The 14,347-nt window shown below is 36.0% G+C and overlaps 1 protein-coding gene across 2 annotated transcripts in view; it reads right to left on the reverse strand.

Moving 5' to 3' along the window:
• The window catches only part of MAN1A1 (mannosidase alpha class 1A member 1), a 132,811-nt gene that overhangs the window by 64,959 nt on the left and 53,505 nt on the right, over nt 1-14,347 (reverse strand). For both annotated transcript variants that reach the window (XM_042876209.1, XM_042876218.1), the window contains exon 4: nt 13,466-13,546. In XM_042876209.1, the coding sequence (XP_042732143.1) occupies nt 13,466-13,546 (81 nt within the window). The remainder of the gene's footprint in view (nt 1-13,465; nt 13,547-14,347) is intronic.

Here is a 14,347-nt window from a genome sequence, read left to right on the forward strand (position 1 = left end):
CACGGTGAATCAATAATTACATTCTTAATGTAGCATAAAGTGCTAACTGAAGATTCATTCCTAGCTTTTGACTTTATCTTTTAATTCCAACACCATTAAGTGATTCAGAGAAATACTATAAACTATGATCATAGACCACACGTAAAAGACACTGTAAAAAAAAAAATAAATCACTCTATAAGTAAAGGAAGTTCTGTTTGCTTTTCAATGTTACCTGACATACTTAACAGCAAATGAGAGCTGTTTGTTTCAGCCACTGTTCCATGATACTTGTAAGATTGTTCCACTTGCTAATGGAATTCTAAATGATGCTTCTTAACTACATAAATACAACAGCTTGTAAAGGGTACTGAGTATTCCTACTTTTATTGTTCTTCAACTCATTTTTTTCCTAAAAATTACTTCAGAATTAGAATAATAGCTTAATGAAGGTTTTCTCAAATAGCAGACCAGAGCAGGGAGAAAGCAGCAAAAGTGCAATTGCCCTCCATGATTCATTGATGGGGGGGGCGGGGGGGAGGGTTTACCTTCCAAAGCCCAAGGTCTCCCATATTCTAACAGCTTCTTTGAGTTGGATTATAGCAAACAGGTAGCTGCAGAGAATATTTTGCCAGCTTGATGAACCTATGGAAAAAGAAAACAAACTACCCTGCCTCTTTACTCTAGCCCCTGTCAAAAGGGAATCTCCCTGAATCAACCCACAGTCTGGCATCTCAATCTGACACCATCACAAGTATTTTAAGTAAATCAAGAACTGGTATCACTCAAAAGCCATCCCTCAAATGGTTAAAACTTCTGACACTGTATTGTCTTGGCACACAGACCAGGTAGCACAGACTAGCTCTTCTACACCTAGCTCAGGGGTTGTTCCCTCTGAAGAGGGCTGTGCCAGTTGTTGCAGAGCAATTGTTCTGTTTCTCCAGTGATAGTGCTGGTGCCCCAAGATATAAAACTTTTTTTCCTTTTTTTCACCCTGACTCGAAGTACTCCAGATGGCAAAAGGGTAGCATTTCCTGGAGGCTACAGGTGAAAGTTATACATAGCCTGAAGCATAGCACGGGGGCATATGCAGGGCAGTGCCACAGGACAGTCTTAAGTGCACTTTTGTTCAAAACACAGTTTCAGTGGACTCTGGAACAAATCAGCGATTTCCAGAGCCTCCTACCTCTTTTATAGGGCAATGGTGACTTGCTCCAGAAAGAAACAAGCAGTAAACTAATTCACTTGCAATGATGCAGATTAGGGCCCAGGAACAAAGGATGAGAACCCAAACAGACATGTCTACATACTTTTGTTTAAGAACAAGTAATGATGTTGGGCATAGAATTAGAGGATTTGACTTCATTAAACACAAAAAGCCTAAGTACTTTCATTTGCATTAAAGTTTATCTAATGTTTTTTAAAGAGATCTTCTGCTTCTGCTCATGCTTTGGAAATTCCACTGACCATTAATTGGATGTGCTCATGGATACAAGATTAAATTAAACTAATATTTTAGAGTGTTTCTTGCATTGTTTAAACATATATCAGATTTAATGAGTATTCAAAATTAACTTTGTATATTAAAGCTATTCAGTGTTTAAACAATAAAAGAATTCTTTTAATTCTTATACTAAAGCTGATACAGGGATTTCCAAATTTTGTGACCTCAGATACTGGAAACATCATAAATATTTCAAAAAGTAAAATGATTGCAAGTACAAAGACAATGCCCACTGTTAGTCCGATAGATTTACAGCACGGATCACTTAGGAACATGTCATCAGACATAAAACGACTTTCCTATGCCACAAGCAGCTACAAACTGTTTCCGTCTCACTTTTAGATGTATGGAAAAGGAACAAGAAGTATGTTTGCTCCAGCTTTAAATTTTCAGTAGTCTCTCAGTCACAACAACTAAAACCAGAGAACATATTTTCCATTTATTTTGGCAAAATTCATTAAATGCAATGGGATTGAGAATGTGTAATTTGAGTAAACTCAGGCTGGATTTGAAGCTCTGTTCAAACAGTTTTACTTTATTCTGTGACAGGCGAGCTCTGTAGCACTAGCAGTTGCATTGATTATGCATTTCTGAGATGCTATTTTTCAGGGCAGAGGAACATTAAAATTTAACATCCTTCTTTGTTCCTTTCTCCACAAGACCACACACGATCTTCCTGATTTTTTTACACAAGTAATACAACTAGAAAAAAACTCTCTTTTATAGTAGAAAAGGATAATGATGCTTTCCTAGCTCAGTGTGTTATTACCGTTGAGGTTTCTCTGACAAACAGTAGTCACTGGACTGTCTGATGAATAATGTGTGCATCCAAAACAAGCCTAAAGAAAGTGCTTTTGTACTTTCCTAAAATTAAATATAAAAACCGAGAACTCTCTTGCAGTTCTTTTAATGTAAGCCAAAGAGAAGTCTTCAAGAGCGGAAAACCATAATTTAAGAAGCTGCTTTTATGTTGTAAGTTAAATCATCAGGCAGACTAATTCAATTACTCACTGTTTAAGACTATTTCTCTTACTGGACAAGCTATAAAACTAAGTGGCTAAAATATAAGAAAACAGACATTTCTAATTCTTAAACATCAAAAACAACTACTTTGATTGAAGAGCAGTGCTGCCAGTAAGTAATAAATTTATGAGCAAATCAATTAGTTTCGCTGAATTTCCTACAGAATTGTTTGGGTTTCCCCCCCTCCCCACTCCCTCTTCCCCCAACAGTTAAACTTTGAATTCATTCCTATAACTAAATAGCCATGAGATGGTCTTTCCAAAGATGACCATTACATTATTTTTGAACATATGTACACATGCAATGTATACTTGGAGAAAATGATGGTTAGAAGTAATCATAAAGTTTTGAGGTAGTAAACATATTATCATTAACAAGAATTATTATGTTTCTTTCCCTCTCCCCACTTGATGCAAGGAGGGGGAAACAAAAAAAGCTTGACAGTCCTATAAGCTCTTTTTGTTTTAACCCGAAATCATGACATAGTTCTACTGTTTCATTTTATTGTTTGACTGAAGACTTCTCACGGCCAATCCTAGAAAGAATACCAAGCAGGTTTCACTTGATTATTTTTCTAGTTTGTAGTACGTAAATTAAAACATAACAGTAATGTATCTGCCTTTCAAGTTGGAATTGATTATGAAAAAAAGTCTTATAAGCATGACTTAGAATGATTTACATTCATTTCTTCAATCAACAACTGTCATAGACCATCGAAAAAGAACTGGTTGAGCAAGGAATTCTCACTATCTCAATAAGTTCTGCCATCATTGGGCCATTTAATAATCATATTAGGAAACAATCTTTGAGCAAATCAGAATGTCTGATGGCATTTAATATTAGACTACATCTGCCCAGCTGTTCCCTGGTCTCCTGTAGCAGTTTGGCAATGTTTGCCTGTAGCATCTCAGGAGTTATTGATCTCGTCTAGAATCAGTAAGATTATTTGTTGATCCCTCTTGAATATAAATGGAAATAAAAGCAACTATGGAGAGAAAAGACTCAGCACAATCTGACTGATGTTTGCAAGAGATACTCTACAAGCTGCAAATGCTGATGAGAAGGCCTGAGTTATTCACAACTTTTGCATAATAAAAGGAAAAAGATTGGAATTCTCTGTATATTATGAATTGTGTTTTTAAGAACAAGTTGGGAAAACAGCATCTTTTAAGAAATGTCATTGTGAGCTGCTGACTCCGTTTTGCAGCTGCTGGTTTGAAGAAAACAAAAAAAGATTTTTAAAGAAAAATGGAAGAGAATGAATTTCACAGCATTTTCTTTTCACACAAGGATCCTGAGGATCCACTGGACTATAAAATTATCTAGCCATGCTTGCAAAAATTAAGGACAACATGCCCCCCAAGGAAAAAATCACAACTTTAAACCACAAGCAGAACTGAACCAGCTTCCAAAAACAACTAATGTCGTTATCTTATTTAGCCTACAAAAGTAGATGACAGCCTAAGGGCTGAAGAAAACAAACCAGACACATCCAGTTCTTCAGATTAATGGTTACGGGGTCATTTGGTAGTTCAATGTATCTTGAAATGCAACAGAATTGGCCCATGATGCCAGAAGGAAGTTTGTTTTTTGTTAACTGAAGATTGACTCTGCTTCAGTCACACTGCTGCTAAAATGGTCTTCCGGGTTTACTTCAAAGTTTTGTCAGTTTACATGTGGTTGTTTTTGCTTTTTTTTATTGTAGTAAGCTGAATTATGAGAATCCCTGCTTTGTACCACCTAAGCAATTACTAGTTGAAGAGATTATCAAAGTCAGGTGGCTGAACAAGCAACCAATATTTGAGTGGAGAACATCACAGATGTATAAACATAAACATAAAAACCAAGTTCTTCAGAATATCTTCACTACCTCTTGACCTCTTACATCTTGCGTATTAATAGAAAATTGATTAGTAAAATGATAGCAAGATACTAATAAAACATGGGGGAATGGTTTTAAGCTTGAGGAGGGAAGGTTTAGATTGGATGTCAGGGAGAAGTTATTCACAGAGAGAGTAGAACAGACTGTCAGAGAGGTTGTGGATGCTCTGCCCCTGGAAATGTTCAAGACCAGGTTGGATAGGGCAACCTGATCTAGTACCAGATCTGGAGGTTGGTGGCCCTGCCTGTGCAGGAGGATTGAAACTTGATGATTCTTGGGGTCCCTTCCAATCCAAGCCATTTTATGATTCTATGATAACTAACCAGATAACACCTGTGGAAATACAAAACTAAAATATTTATTTATTTATTTACTTCTAATGTAAGTAGTGAGCTAAGGAACTTAAATCTGCCATTTAAGTATATTCTACAGCATTTTTCATCGAGGAAAGCAACACTGGCACTAATATTGTTCCTCTCTTTAATCCTTCACGTCTTCACTGAAGTGATTTTGTTCATCCTCTTCTCAGTTTTTGGCTTGAGAAAGGTTTGCAAATTGCCCATTTCTGTGTATTTTATATATTATATTTATTAATTTGAGGAATCATGATAGCTCCTTTCAGGGGTGATCACCTGCCAAATACCAAAATTCCCTTCTGGCATCAATTGCATTGGAATGGCTCAGGATTTTTCATATGAACATCTTTTCCAAGTTACTACTCAATCATTTGCACCTAGGGTGCAAATACAGTCTGTGTATGGCAGAGAAAAGCTTTTGGCACAGAAGAGACAGGAACTGGGTTCATTTTTCAATCACAAAATTTATCAACGGTTGCATTTTTCACAAACACATTGCACACAAATAGCATATGGATTCCTGCAGTGGATTCCTGCATGTGGATTTTCTAAAATTAAAAACCCCTCCTTAGTTTTCCTTACAAATGTTTCAGATTTCTGTTGTTTGAAAAGCATGATCTTGACAAAAACAAACAAACAAACAGCCCAAAGCCAGACCAATTAGCACTTCCCATAAATTGATCCCAAGTTTACGCCAACAAGCATAAAGCCAACAAGCCTTGCTTACACCTATTCCGGATCACTGGGCAAGATGTATTGCTAAATCCAAAGGAGGCTAAAAGTATATCTGTCTTCTGTAGCAAATATGCCATTATTTGTACCTATTGTTGGAGGCAAAACGAACATGCAAAAATAACAATAACATCTACTTTTGATGTGAGGCATTCAATTTTCTCAATGATCTTCAGTTAACTTGAAGGACTTCCATGTGCCAGAGAATGTGGTGTTTTGTAATAAATCTCTAATCTGATCATTCAAAAAGCCAATTTCATAGAATGATAGAATCCTTAGAGTTGGAAGGGATCTTTAAAGGCCATCTAGTCTAACTCCTCTGCAATGAACAGGGATATGCACAGCTAGATCATGCACTACCATTTCAACCATTGAATAGTCAACCCATCATATCCATATCTTTCCAATTTGGAGAGAAGGATGCACCTGAAGGGTATTTCTAGTACCTGAAGGGGGCCTACAGGAAAGCTAAGGAGGGACTTTTTAGAAGGGCATGTAGAGACAGGACAAGGGGAAATGGTTTTAACCTGGAAGAGGGTAGATTTAGACTAGATGGTCAAATAGGAATTTGATTTGTTCTCTCTCTTCCTGGAGTGTGGTGCATACTAGAACATCTTCCCAGAATCTCTCAACAAATGCCATGACATCCTAAGGTAAATGTAAGTCTTCTACTGCAAAGAACTGTTTCTTTTCTTAAAGTTCAGCAAGAATAGGAAGTACGACAATAGTTTCTCCCCAGGATAGTTGCAGTTTTCAGAAGTACTCTTCACGTGCAATAGTGTCAGACAAAAGGAAAAAGCATCTCTTCTCAGAAGACCTCTCCAATGTATAACTGTATTCTTTGGTCCAAATCCCATGAGCTTATGTAAAAAGACTAAAGCTGTAATTAATACTGATCCATTTCACTCATCTCTCTATATCTCTTTTTTTTTCTCTTTTTTTTTTGGAGGAACATTTCCCAATTTTACAATACACTTCAATTTCTTTAATATAAGTAATTTAACTTTTCAACAAAAAGATACAAAAGTAAAAGGATTAATTGAGAAAGTCAAATTTGGAAATCTGATGGAACACTTAATATTTCCTAGAAACATCTGCTATTTATACTTTTATCTTCACTGAGCTAATAAGGAGAGGATCCCTACTTAACTCCAAAGTTAATGAAAACTAGCCTCCAGATCAGTCAGTCAGTGGAGGTAGAACACAAAATGTGATCTTAGATAATCATATTAACAACAAGAAAAATATATAATAATAATAGCTACACTTTCTGAAATACAGAGATGAAGAATTGAAGAGTTAATGCATGCCCAGAAGAAAATGAAGATGCACAGTAGGGTGTGTGAAATCAGTTAAATGATTCAATACAATTTCTTACTCATTATTTTTGAGCCATCTAACCAAACTTTTATAATACATTCACAGGGAGAATGAAATTTTCCATATTTCTGACATAGCCTAGATTAAAAGAGGGCCTCTATTGCCCCTGTCAGCATCAGCTGAGATACTTCAATGTTGCTTTCATTTGCAGAAATAAGACAGATTTTTGGTTGTAAGCTTATGTACAGTCATGATTCTTTAAATAAAGATAGTATATTTGCAACAGTGCTAACACTGCTTGCAACTAGCTCCACGGAGCCAGTATTGTATTTAACCATATGTTGTAAGTTTTCTTAATTTTTCTTAAGGTTTTTTTTTTTTTTTTTTTTTAGTTTCTTAAGTTTTCAGAGCAGGACAATCCTACTAACTCTTCAGACAATATGATTTTATTCTTCTTTTACTCAGCTTTATTATTAAAATTGCATTTGGTGTTGCAAAATGACAGAACCGAATACTGAGATAAGTGAAAGACAAATATCTGCGAATTTCTTTGCAGATACATGGCCTGTGGACAGACTGTTAATAGCATATCACACAAGCAATTCCTCCTCTGGATCTATCTAAAACTGCTACTCAAAAGGAAAGCACCCATGCTATTACTACCCTCAGACGTGCCCCTCTTCCAATTGTTCTGCAGAACTGCAAACAAGTGAAACTATGGGAATTGGTTGAGTGCCAAGACCTCAGAACAAACAAACCAGCTCACTGTCACTTCTATTTAATAGCACAGCTCAGGTGTTCATGTCAACCATGCCAGCTGTTACAATCAGATATTATTTAGCTCTCATTATCATCCATCCTCCCGTTTAACAGATTACTACCTTTGGCATCCAGCTATGGTAAGTCTGGAAGTAAGCAGGAATTTTTGTTTAAATCAGTGAAATGAGCAATAAAGTGTTTGTTTACTTATTTCTGAAGACATTAAATAACGCAAAGGCTTTTCAAATAAGTCTGTCATTAGGCAAACCAAGTTGTTTTCTTTTTTCCACAAGAACTCTCCAAGCACACAACATACTTTTTTGGTTGTGCAAAAGAAAATTCATTAAATGTGATAAAGAATAAATATACAGGTCAGTTCTAAACTCATGTTTTTCAGACCCAAATCAGGGCCCCATGGTTTCTTTCTCTTCCTGGTAGAGGTTTACAAATGGCAGCTGAAACAGGTTTTTCAACACAGCTGCGTTGCCCTTCCTGCCCTGGATATCACTGCTATAACAGCTCAAAGAAAAATGTATTTATGTTGAACTTCAGCAGTTAACAATTTACTGAATTGATGTGAGTTGCCACTGTTTTCACTTTACATCAGTACAGTATGTAAAAGTGTTTATTATAATGCAAAAAAATTGTTGTTGATGATAGTAGATTGCTCGCCAGATGAATAGATTGCAGAGCTTCCACAAGGCTTCATTTGGATAGGCTTTCCCCGTCAAAGTATGCATGTGCAGGGAGAGAAGGAACATAAGTATGAAAGTGAAAAGGAGCATCTCTGTTACAGTTCTTTGAAACGTCCTCAGCATTTTGTCTGCAGCTATCTAGAGAGGTAGGGTTGCATAGAGCAGCTAAGCAAGTAGCATTGGGAAAAAGGGGAGAGAATATCAGGAATGAGGAAGCTTTCAGAGTCTAGGGAACCTATTAAATTGAGATGGGTTTATAATCAATAGTCATGGTTATTAATAGCAGGAACTTGAGACAGAAATGGAAGATTGAGGAGCAGTCAGCTTGGAACAACAGAAGAGTAGTCTAAGAGGACAAAGTCTTAGGAGGTCATCTGCAAAATACAAGCCCATAGGCATTCTGATGTAGCAAGCAAAGAAAGAGATCAGTATTAGGACTATTATTATTAAAGGTGATGAAGAGACTGAAATACTAATGGAGATTATAGACAGTAAGAGAGTGTAGACAGCTAATGGTCACTTTAAATCCTCCTTTGTCCACAAGCAGACCGTTAAGTACTTCATCAGAGCAGATATAAAACACATTTCTATACAATGTAATGATGACTTATTGCAGAAACTCAGAGGTTATAAAACAAAGAGAAGCTTTTGACTTAGTTTGACATTCTGCAAAGTGGTGCTTCACACAAAAACAATTCACCAACCTGTTATAAACAAAAGGTTTACTTTGGTACTGCTCAAGTTTTGCAAGAGAAAAATCTGTTTGCACTAGGAATCATTCTTGAAGAGATTCTTAAAAAAGTAACCCTAATGCACCATTCCAACATTGGGATTGAACTAGATGACATCCTGTGGTCCCTTTCAAGCTGAATGACTCCAGGATTCTATAATATATGGAAATTTAAAAGAAAATTATAGTGAAAACAAATCACCAAGATCATTTCAGAGTACTAAAAATGTGACACCACTGAAATACTGAAATACATACTGATGCATCACTTATAGTAGTAGCAGATGGATGGGAAGTAGCAAACATAACCAAATCTTAAAACAGCACTGAAGAAAACTACATGCAATAGAAGTCTTACTTTCTACTAAACAGGGAGTTATACTGTCAGTCTGTGAAGAGCAAGAACAGTGGCATTCACAATGAAGTGATCAAACTGAAATACACTATGCCTGGTGGTTTGAATGGCATCAGAAATTGAGTTTCCACAACATAAGAGGAAAAGTCCTCTTGTTAATTAGTGTCAAGTTAAGTGAAAGGAATCAGAACATAAGACATGGTAAATTCTCATACTGGTGACATAAGATCCTCAAGGGATCTATACTAAAACTTACATTATCTGATTGGCAGAAACAGATACCTTTGTACAGGTGGAAAACTTAATCCTCCTGCTACTAAGACTGGTAAATCATGAATTATACGTTGTTGTTGTTGGGTTTTTTGTTGTTGTTGTCTTTTGTTTTTGTTTTTAAAGGAATTTAAATATTCTCCATGAAGTGATCCATCTATAAATGAAGGAGACCCAGATAAAAATAGTTACAATTAAATGGTGTAGAGTGTCTAAACATTATATTAAGTCAGCAACTTTTGTGGCCAGCCTGACAAAAGCAGCTCTGAATCAAACGAATCTATATCCCTATCCTGCCAGAGTAGTTAAAAATCTGTCACATTTCTACTTCATGTCACGGAGAGAAATGGCAATATAAACATCAAGTTCATCAATATCAACTTTATTTTATCTTCCTCCAGTGAAGACAACTGTCTTTACTCCCAGAAAAGAGGATATATTATGCAGGAAGAACAGCTGCTGAATCCAAAATATTTTAAATTAAAAAAAAAAAAAAAAACAACCAAAAACGTTCCAAACAATTAGTCATCCCATTCAGAAAACAAAAAATCTTCAAAGGAATCTGGGAATTTACCAGCTGGATCTAAAACTCCTATGTTCCTTATTCATTTTAGAGCACGGTGGATTTACTTAAGTAGTTAGGATTTACAGATTGTTACGAAACATACAATATGTTGCAGCTTTGGAACATTACCCATGGGAATGTAATTTAGAAGTACAAACAATAATTATTTCTGTCACTCCTTCTAACGAAACATAGACTTCTTTAATTAAGATATTCATAAGTGAGTTTTAAGTAGTTAAATGAGCTTTTAACTGAGAAAGTTTAATTCACTGAACAACCTATACGCAAGTGGTTCCATTCCCTTATGAACGCCCACTGACATAATAAAGAATGATATGGGAGCAACCAGACTCTGGCAACATCAGTCCCTGCTGTGCCTGTCAGCAGCACCAGCGGAGGACTGACCCAACAACATGGGAAACTACACACTGTTGGATGGTTTGTCTGCCATCAGAGCAGCTGCACCCAGTGCTTCCCACATGCAGTCTCAGTATCTTAGACTTCAGAGTCAAATTGAGAAGTCTCTCTACATCTGATAAAGACAGAGGATTTTTAAGAGATACGTGAAGAAGCACACTGAGTTACTCTCTCTAAGTCACTATGACAAGTATTATTTGGGAACATCATTTTGCCTGAGATAGGAGATTTCTATCAGAGTAAAGAAAAACACTTACTGGCTTGGACAGTGTCTTTCCCAGACTGCAAGGGCTCAGGACTCTCCCTAATCATAGCTATCATCTTTGTGTTTTGCTTTTGTTAATTACTGGAATCATTAGAATAGGCATTATCATCCCTAATATTCCATTGCAAAATGTTCCACTTAATAATGCATTATGTGAAATAACTTCTTTTGTTCTAAATGCTTCCTTATTTCAATTGTTAAGTACTTTTATTTGAATTTCACTGCTGCTATAAATCCAGACCCAGAGATGATAGTAAAACTACCTTGTAAAAGTGAAAGAATAGTTGAGAAGCAGTGACTATTAGGAGTTACTTAGGAGAAACAATATGCACTTATTGAAAATGAGATTGCACATTAACAGACACAAGATATAAACCATCAACACACAAATGAAATCAACAGCACTGATGACAAATGGCTCAGGCATTTCTTGGCAGACAGTTGACATTTTATTTAAAGGTTCACACGCAGTCCTCCACCAACTCTTGTCTGCCAAGAAAAATTCTCTGTTTCTGTCACAACCAGTTAATTAAAACATAGTGGAAAAGCTCCCATCGTGAGGAAGCTGGAGCTTGCCATCAGGCCTCCCATCAGCCTCCTCTTCTCCAGGGGGAACAAATCAGGGGACCTCAGCTATAGGTCTTGGCCCCCAGACCCTTCACCATCTTTTGTCGCCCTTCTTTGCGTGCTAATATTTTTACGTCTTTCTTACACTGCGCTGCTCAAGCTCTTTCCTATGCTGTCTACATGAGTCAGACATCATCCTTGAACTTCTGCTCATGCAAGGGGCTTCTCAGTGAGAGAGAGAAGAATATCTCATCACAGATACCTCACAATAAAGAGACTGTGGTTAGAGCTCTCCAGGAAGGGGGCTGATTATAATGTTCTAGTAAGTTTTTTGGTTACTCCTTAGCAGCTGCAGGGTTCACTTTATGAAATTCTCTCAGCAGAACTGGAAATACTTCATCATCTTTCCTTCATTCTACATTCCTTGCTTTGACTAATCTAAGTAAATGTGGGGTTTTTTTAGGTTTTTTCTTTTTTAATCAGTGTGTCTTTAGAAAAAGCTTCCTTCACAGAATCATAGAATCTTTTGAGTTGGAAGAACTTTCAATTCTGCAAACACCCTTAGGTATGCTTATTTCTGGTTGCCAAGTTATTGTACAAGAACAAATGATTTCCCTCAAAAGCCAGAGAAGTAACATTAAGTAAAACAATGTTTAGTAAAGGCAAAGAAGTCAGGTACTAACTACCTCTCACTGTTCTTTTTTTTCTTTTTCCATTAAGAGTGAATTTGAAATGAGTCTAAGTGCACTTTTTTCTCAGCAAATTTTAAAAGCTAACATACAAACAATTGTATATTTTAAAATATCAGTGTGTTTTCAGTATCATCTAAATCCAGAATAGGATCATGAGAAACAAATAGTAAGCTTTTTTAGGCAATATTGTCAGCAAAAAAATTGTCTCCTTATAACTACTTTGTCTTAATTACAAACCCAACAGTACCTGCTAAGATAACTATTATCATTATTTTAAACTTTATGGTGTATAGACTGTTGTTTTCTTTTTTTTTTTTTAATATTATTTAATGTAATGAGCTCAAAATACATATTTGCCTAATATGTGAGAATTTTGCAGATGACCGAAAATTCTACATCTTTAGGCTCTTGTTGCCAATAATTGATTCTTTGTAGGGAGCCCACTTTAGCAGAGGTGTCGGACTCAGTGATCTCTCAAGAGTCCTTCCAACTCCTGCAACTCTCTGATTCTGTGATTTGGATTTAATGAAATCCCAAGATAAATTCAACTTACAGATAAAGAGTTTTAACTCATGATAATCCTGCAGTAAAACATTAGTATAATCCACAGACAAGGAACAAGAAGCTACGCTAGTAAGATTAAAGACTTGTTAAATGCCAAACTAAAATTTTTAAATATTACAATTCCTGTCACTTAGTATAGCCTTCACTAAATATGTTACAGAAATAACTGTAAAAAAGTGCTTCTTAATCTTCTCTAGAAACCATGCAAGTGTTGTCACAAGACCTATAAAACCATTTATAAGAATACAATAGAAATTAATGGGATATTAATGCTTTAAAGACCTTCACATGTAAGTATACATAAGCATACAGTTATCTTCTCTTTCTTAACATGTCTTTTCCTTGAGAGTCAATGCTTCCAGCTTCAGAAAAGTCAGCAGCTTTGTCAGAGGTGTAGTTGATATGAGCTAAAGAACATGCTCCTAAATGATTCCTGAAACAGATACACAATGTGCCAAATCTACCACTTCCACAGCATAGTGGCATAGAGTGGCAATCCATAATTACACACTTCAACACTGGGCTTCAACTCGAAGCCCAGTAGGGACATACTTAGAATGGTTTCAACTGAGGAAAAACATAAACACACAGAGTAAGAGCTTAAAAACTTTAATACAAATTAACAGTAATAGAAGCAGTAAGAGCCACTGGCCAGGCCTTTACCATATAAGTCATATTTTCAAAGGTCTAAATAAATTTAATTCTGATAAATAAAGCAGGTTGCTAACCTGAAAGTCAGCGATCTATCAAGATGATGACATTTGAAATAAACCACGTGAAAATATCTTACCTCTTCTCCTGAAAGGTAATAAGCTGAAAGTAGTCCACCAACAAAACGGATGTTCACTTCGAATACTGAAATTTCTGCATTCTGGTAAAATAAACAGACATAGAATTATTCCTTGATACTTTTTGGTATGAAAGATTCTCTGTACTGCAATTACAAGTTCTGATTCTATTTACATAAAGTGGTTATTCTAGCTACAGTAGAAAAAGAACTATTTTATTTTTTAAGTACATACACAGGCATTGAACCAGAAAAGTAGGAGGAAAACCACAAAATACGTAGGGAAAGCCAATGTTATAACTTACAGCATTTTAGAGTGCTTCCTTCTCCAATAAGATATCACCTCAATTATTCTCATACAGTTTATCTTTTCCTCTTTTCCACTTAGATATGAGTCACTGTATAAATCCACATATGTGAGTACTTCCAGTGACTACAGGCAATTCAGAACTCACACACAAAATACTCTCTCAGATCATTCGTCCCACGCTACCTCACCTCTCACCATCTTGTTTCAGACATCATATGAGAAGTTCTTGGTCAGAATGTTTTTATCAAGAATATTTCTACCTCATTCTAAATGCAGATTATTCTAAACTGGGACTTGTAGGTAATGTGAAAATGAGTTAATTATATGTAATCGTGGCATCAACTCACTAGGAAGGAGATAATCTTTCACTGTGATAAATACAGACCTTACCAAGCTGGCCTGGTCTTTACCAATTACACAGACTGCCTTTTGTTGTTTCTCAGCAGTAGGGATTCAGCCATTAAATCACTCGAAAAGCAGATGCTTATTTGTCTTTTAAAATATAAATTTAAAGGAAGATTCTCACTCTTACGATCACTACCTTATCCAATTCTTGACCAAATAAATTCTAGTTC

The sequence above is a fragment of the Lagopus leucura genome, unplaced genomic scaffold (genome assembly GCF_019238085.1).
Source record: "Lagopus leucura isolate 7727_CA_CO unplaced genomic scaffold, USGS_WTPT01 Super-Scaffold_73, whole genome shotgun sequence".
In the NCBI taxonomy this organism is placed as follows: domain Eukaryota; kingdom Metazoa; phylum Chordata; class Aves; order Galliformes; family Phasianidae; genus Lagopus; species Lagopus leucura.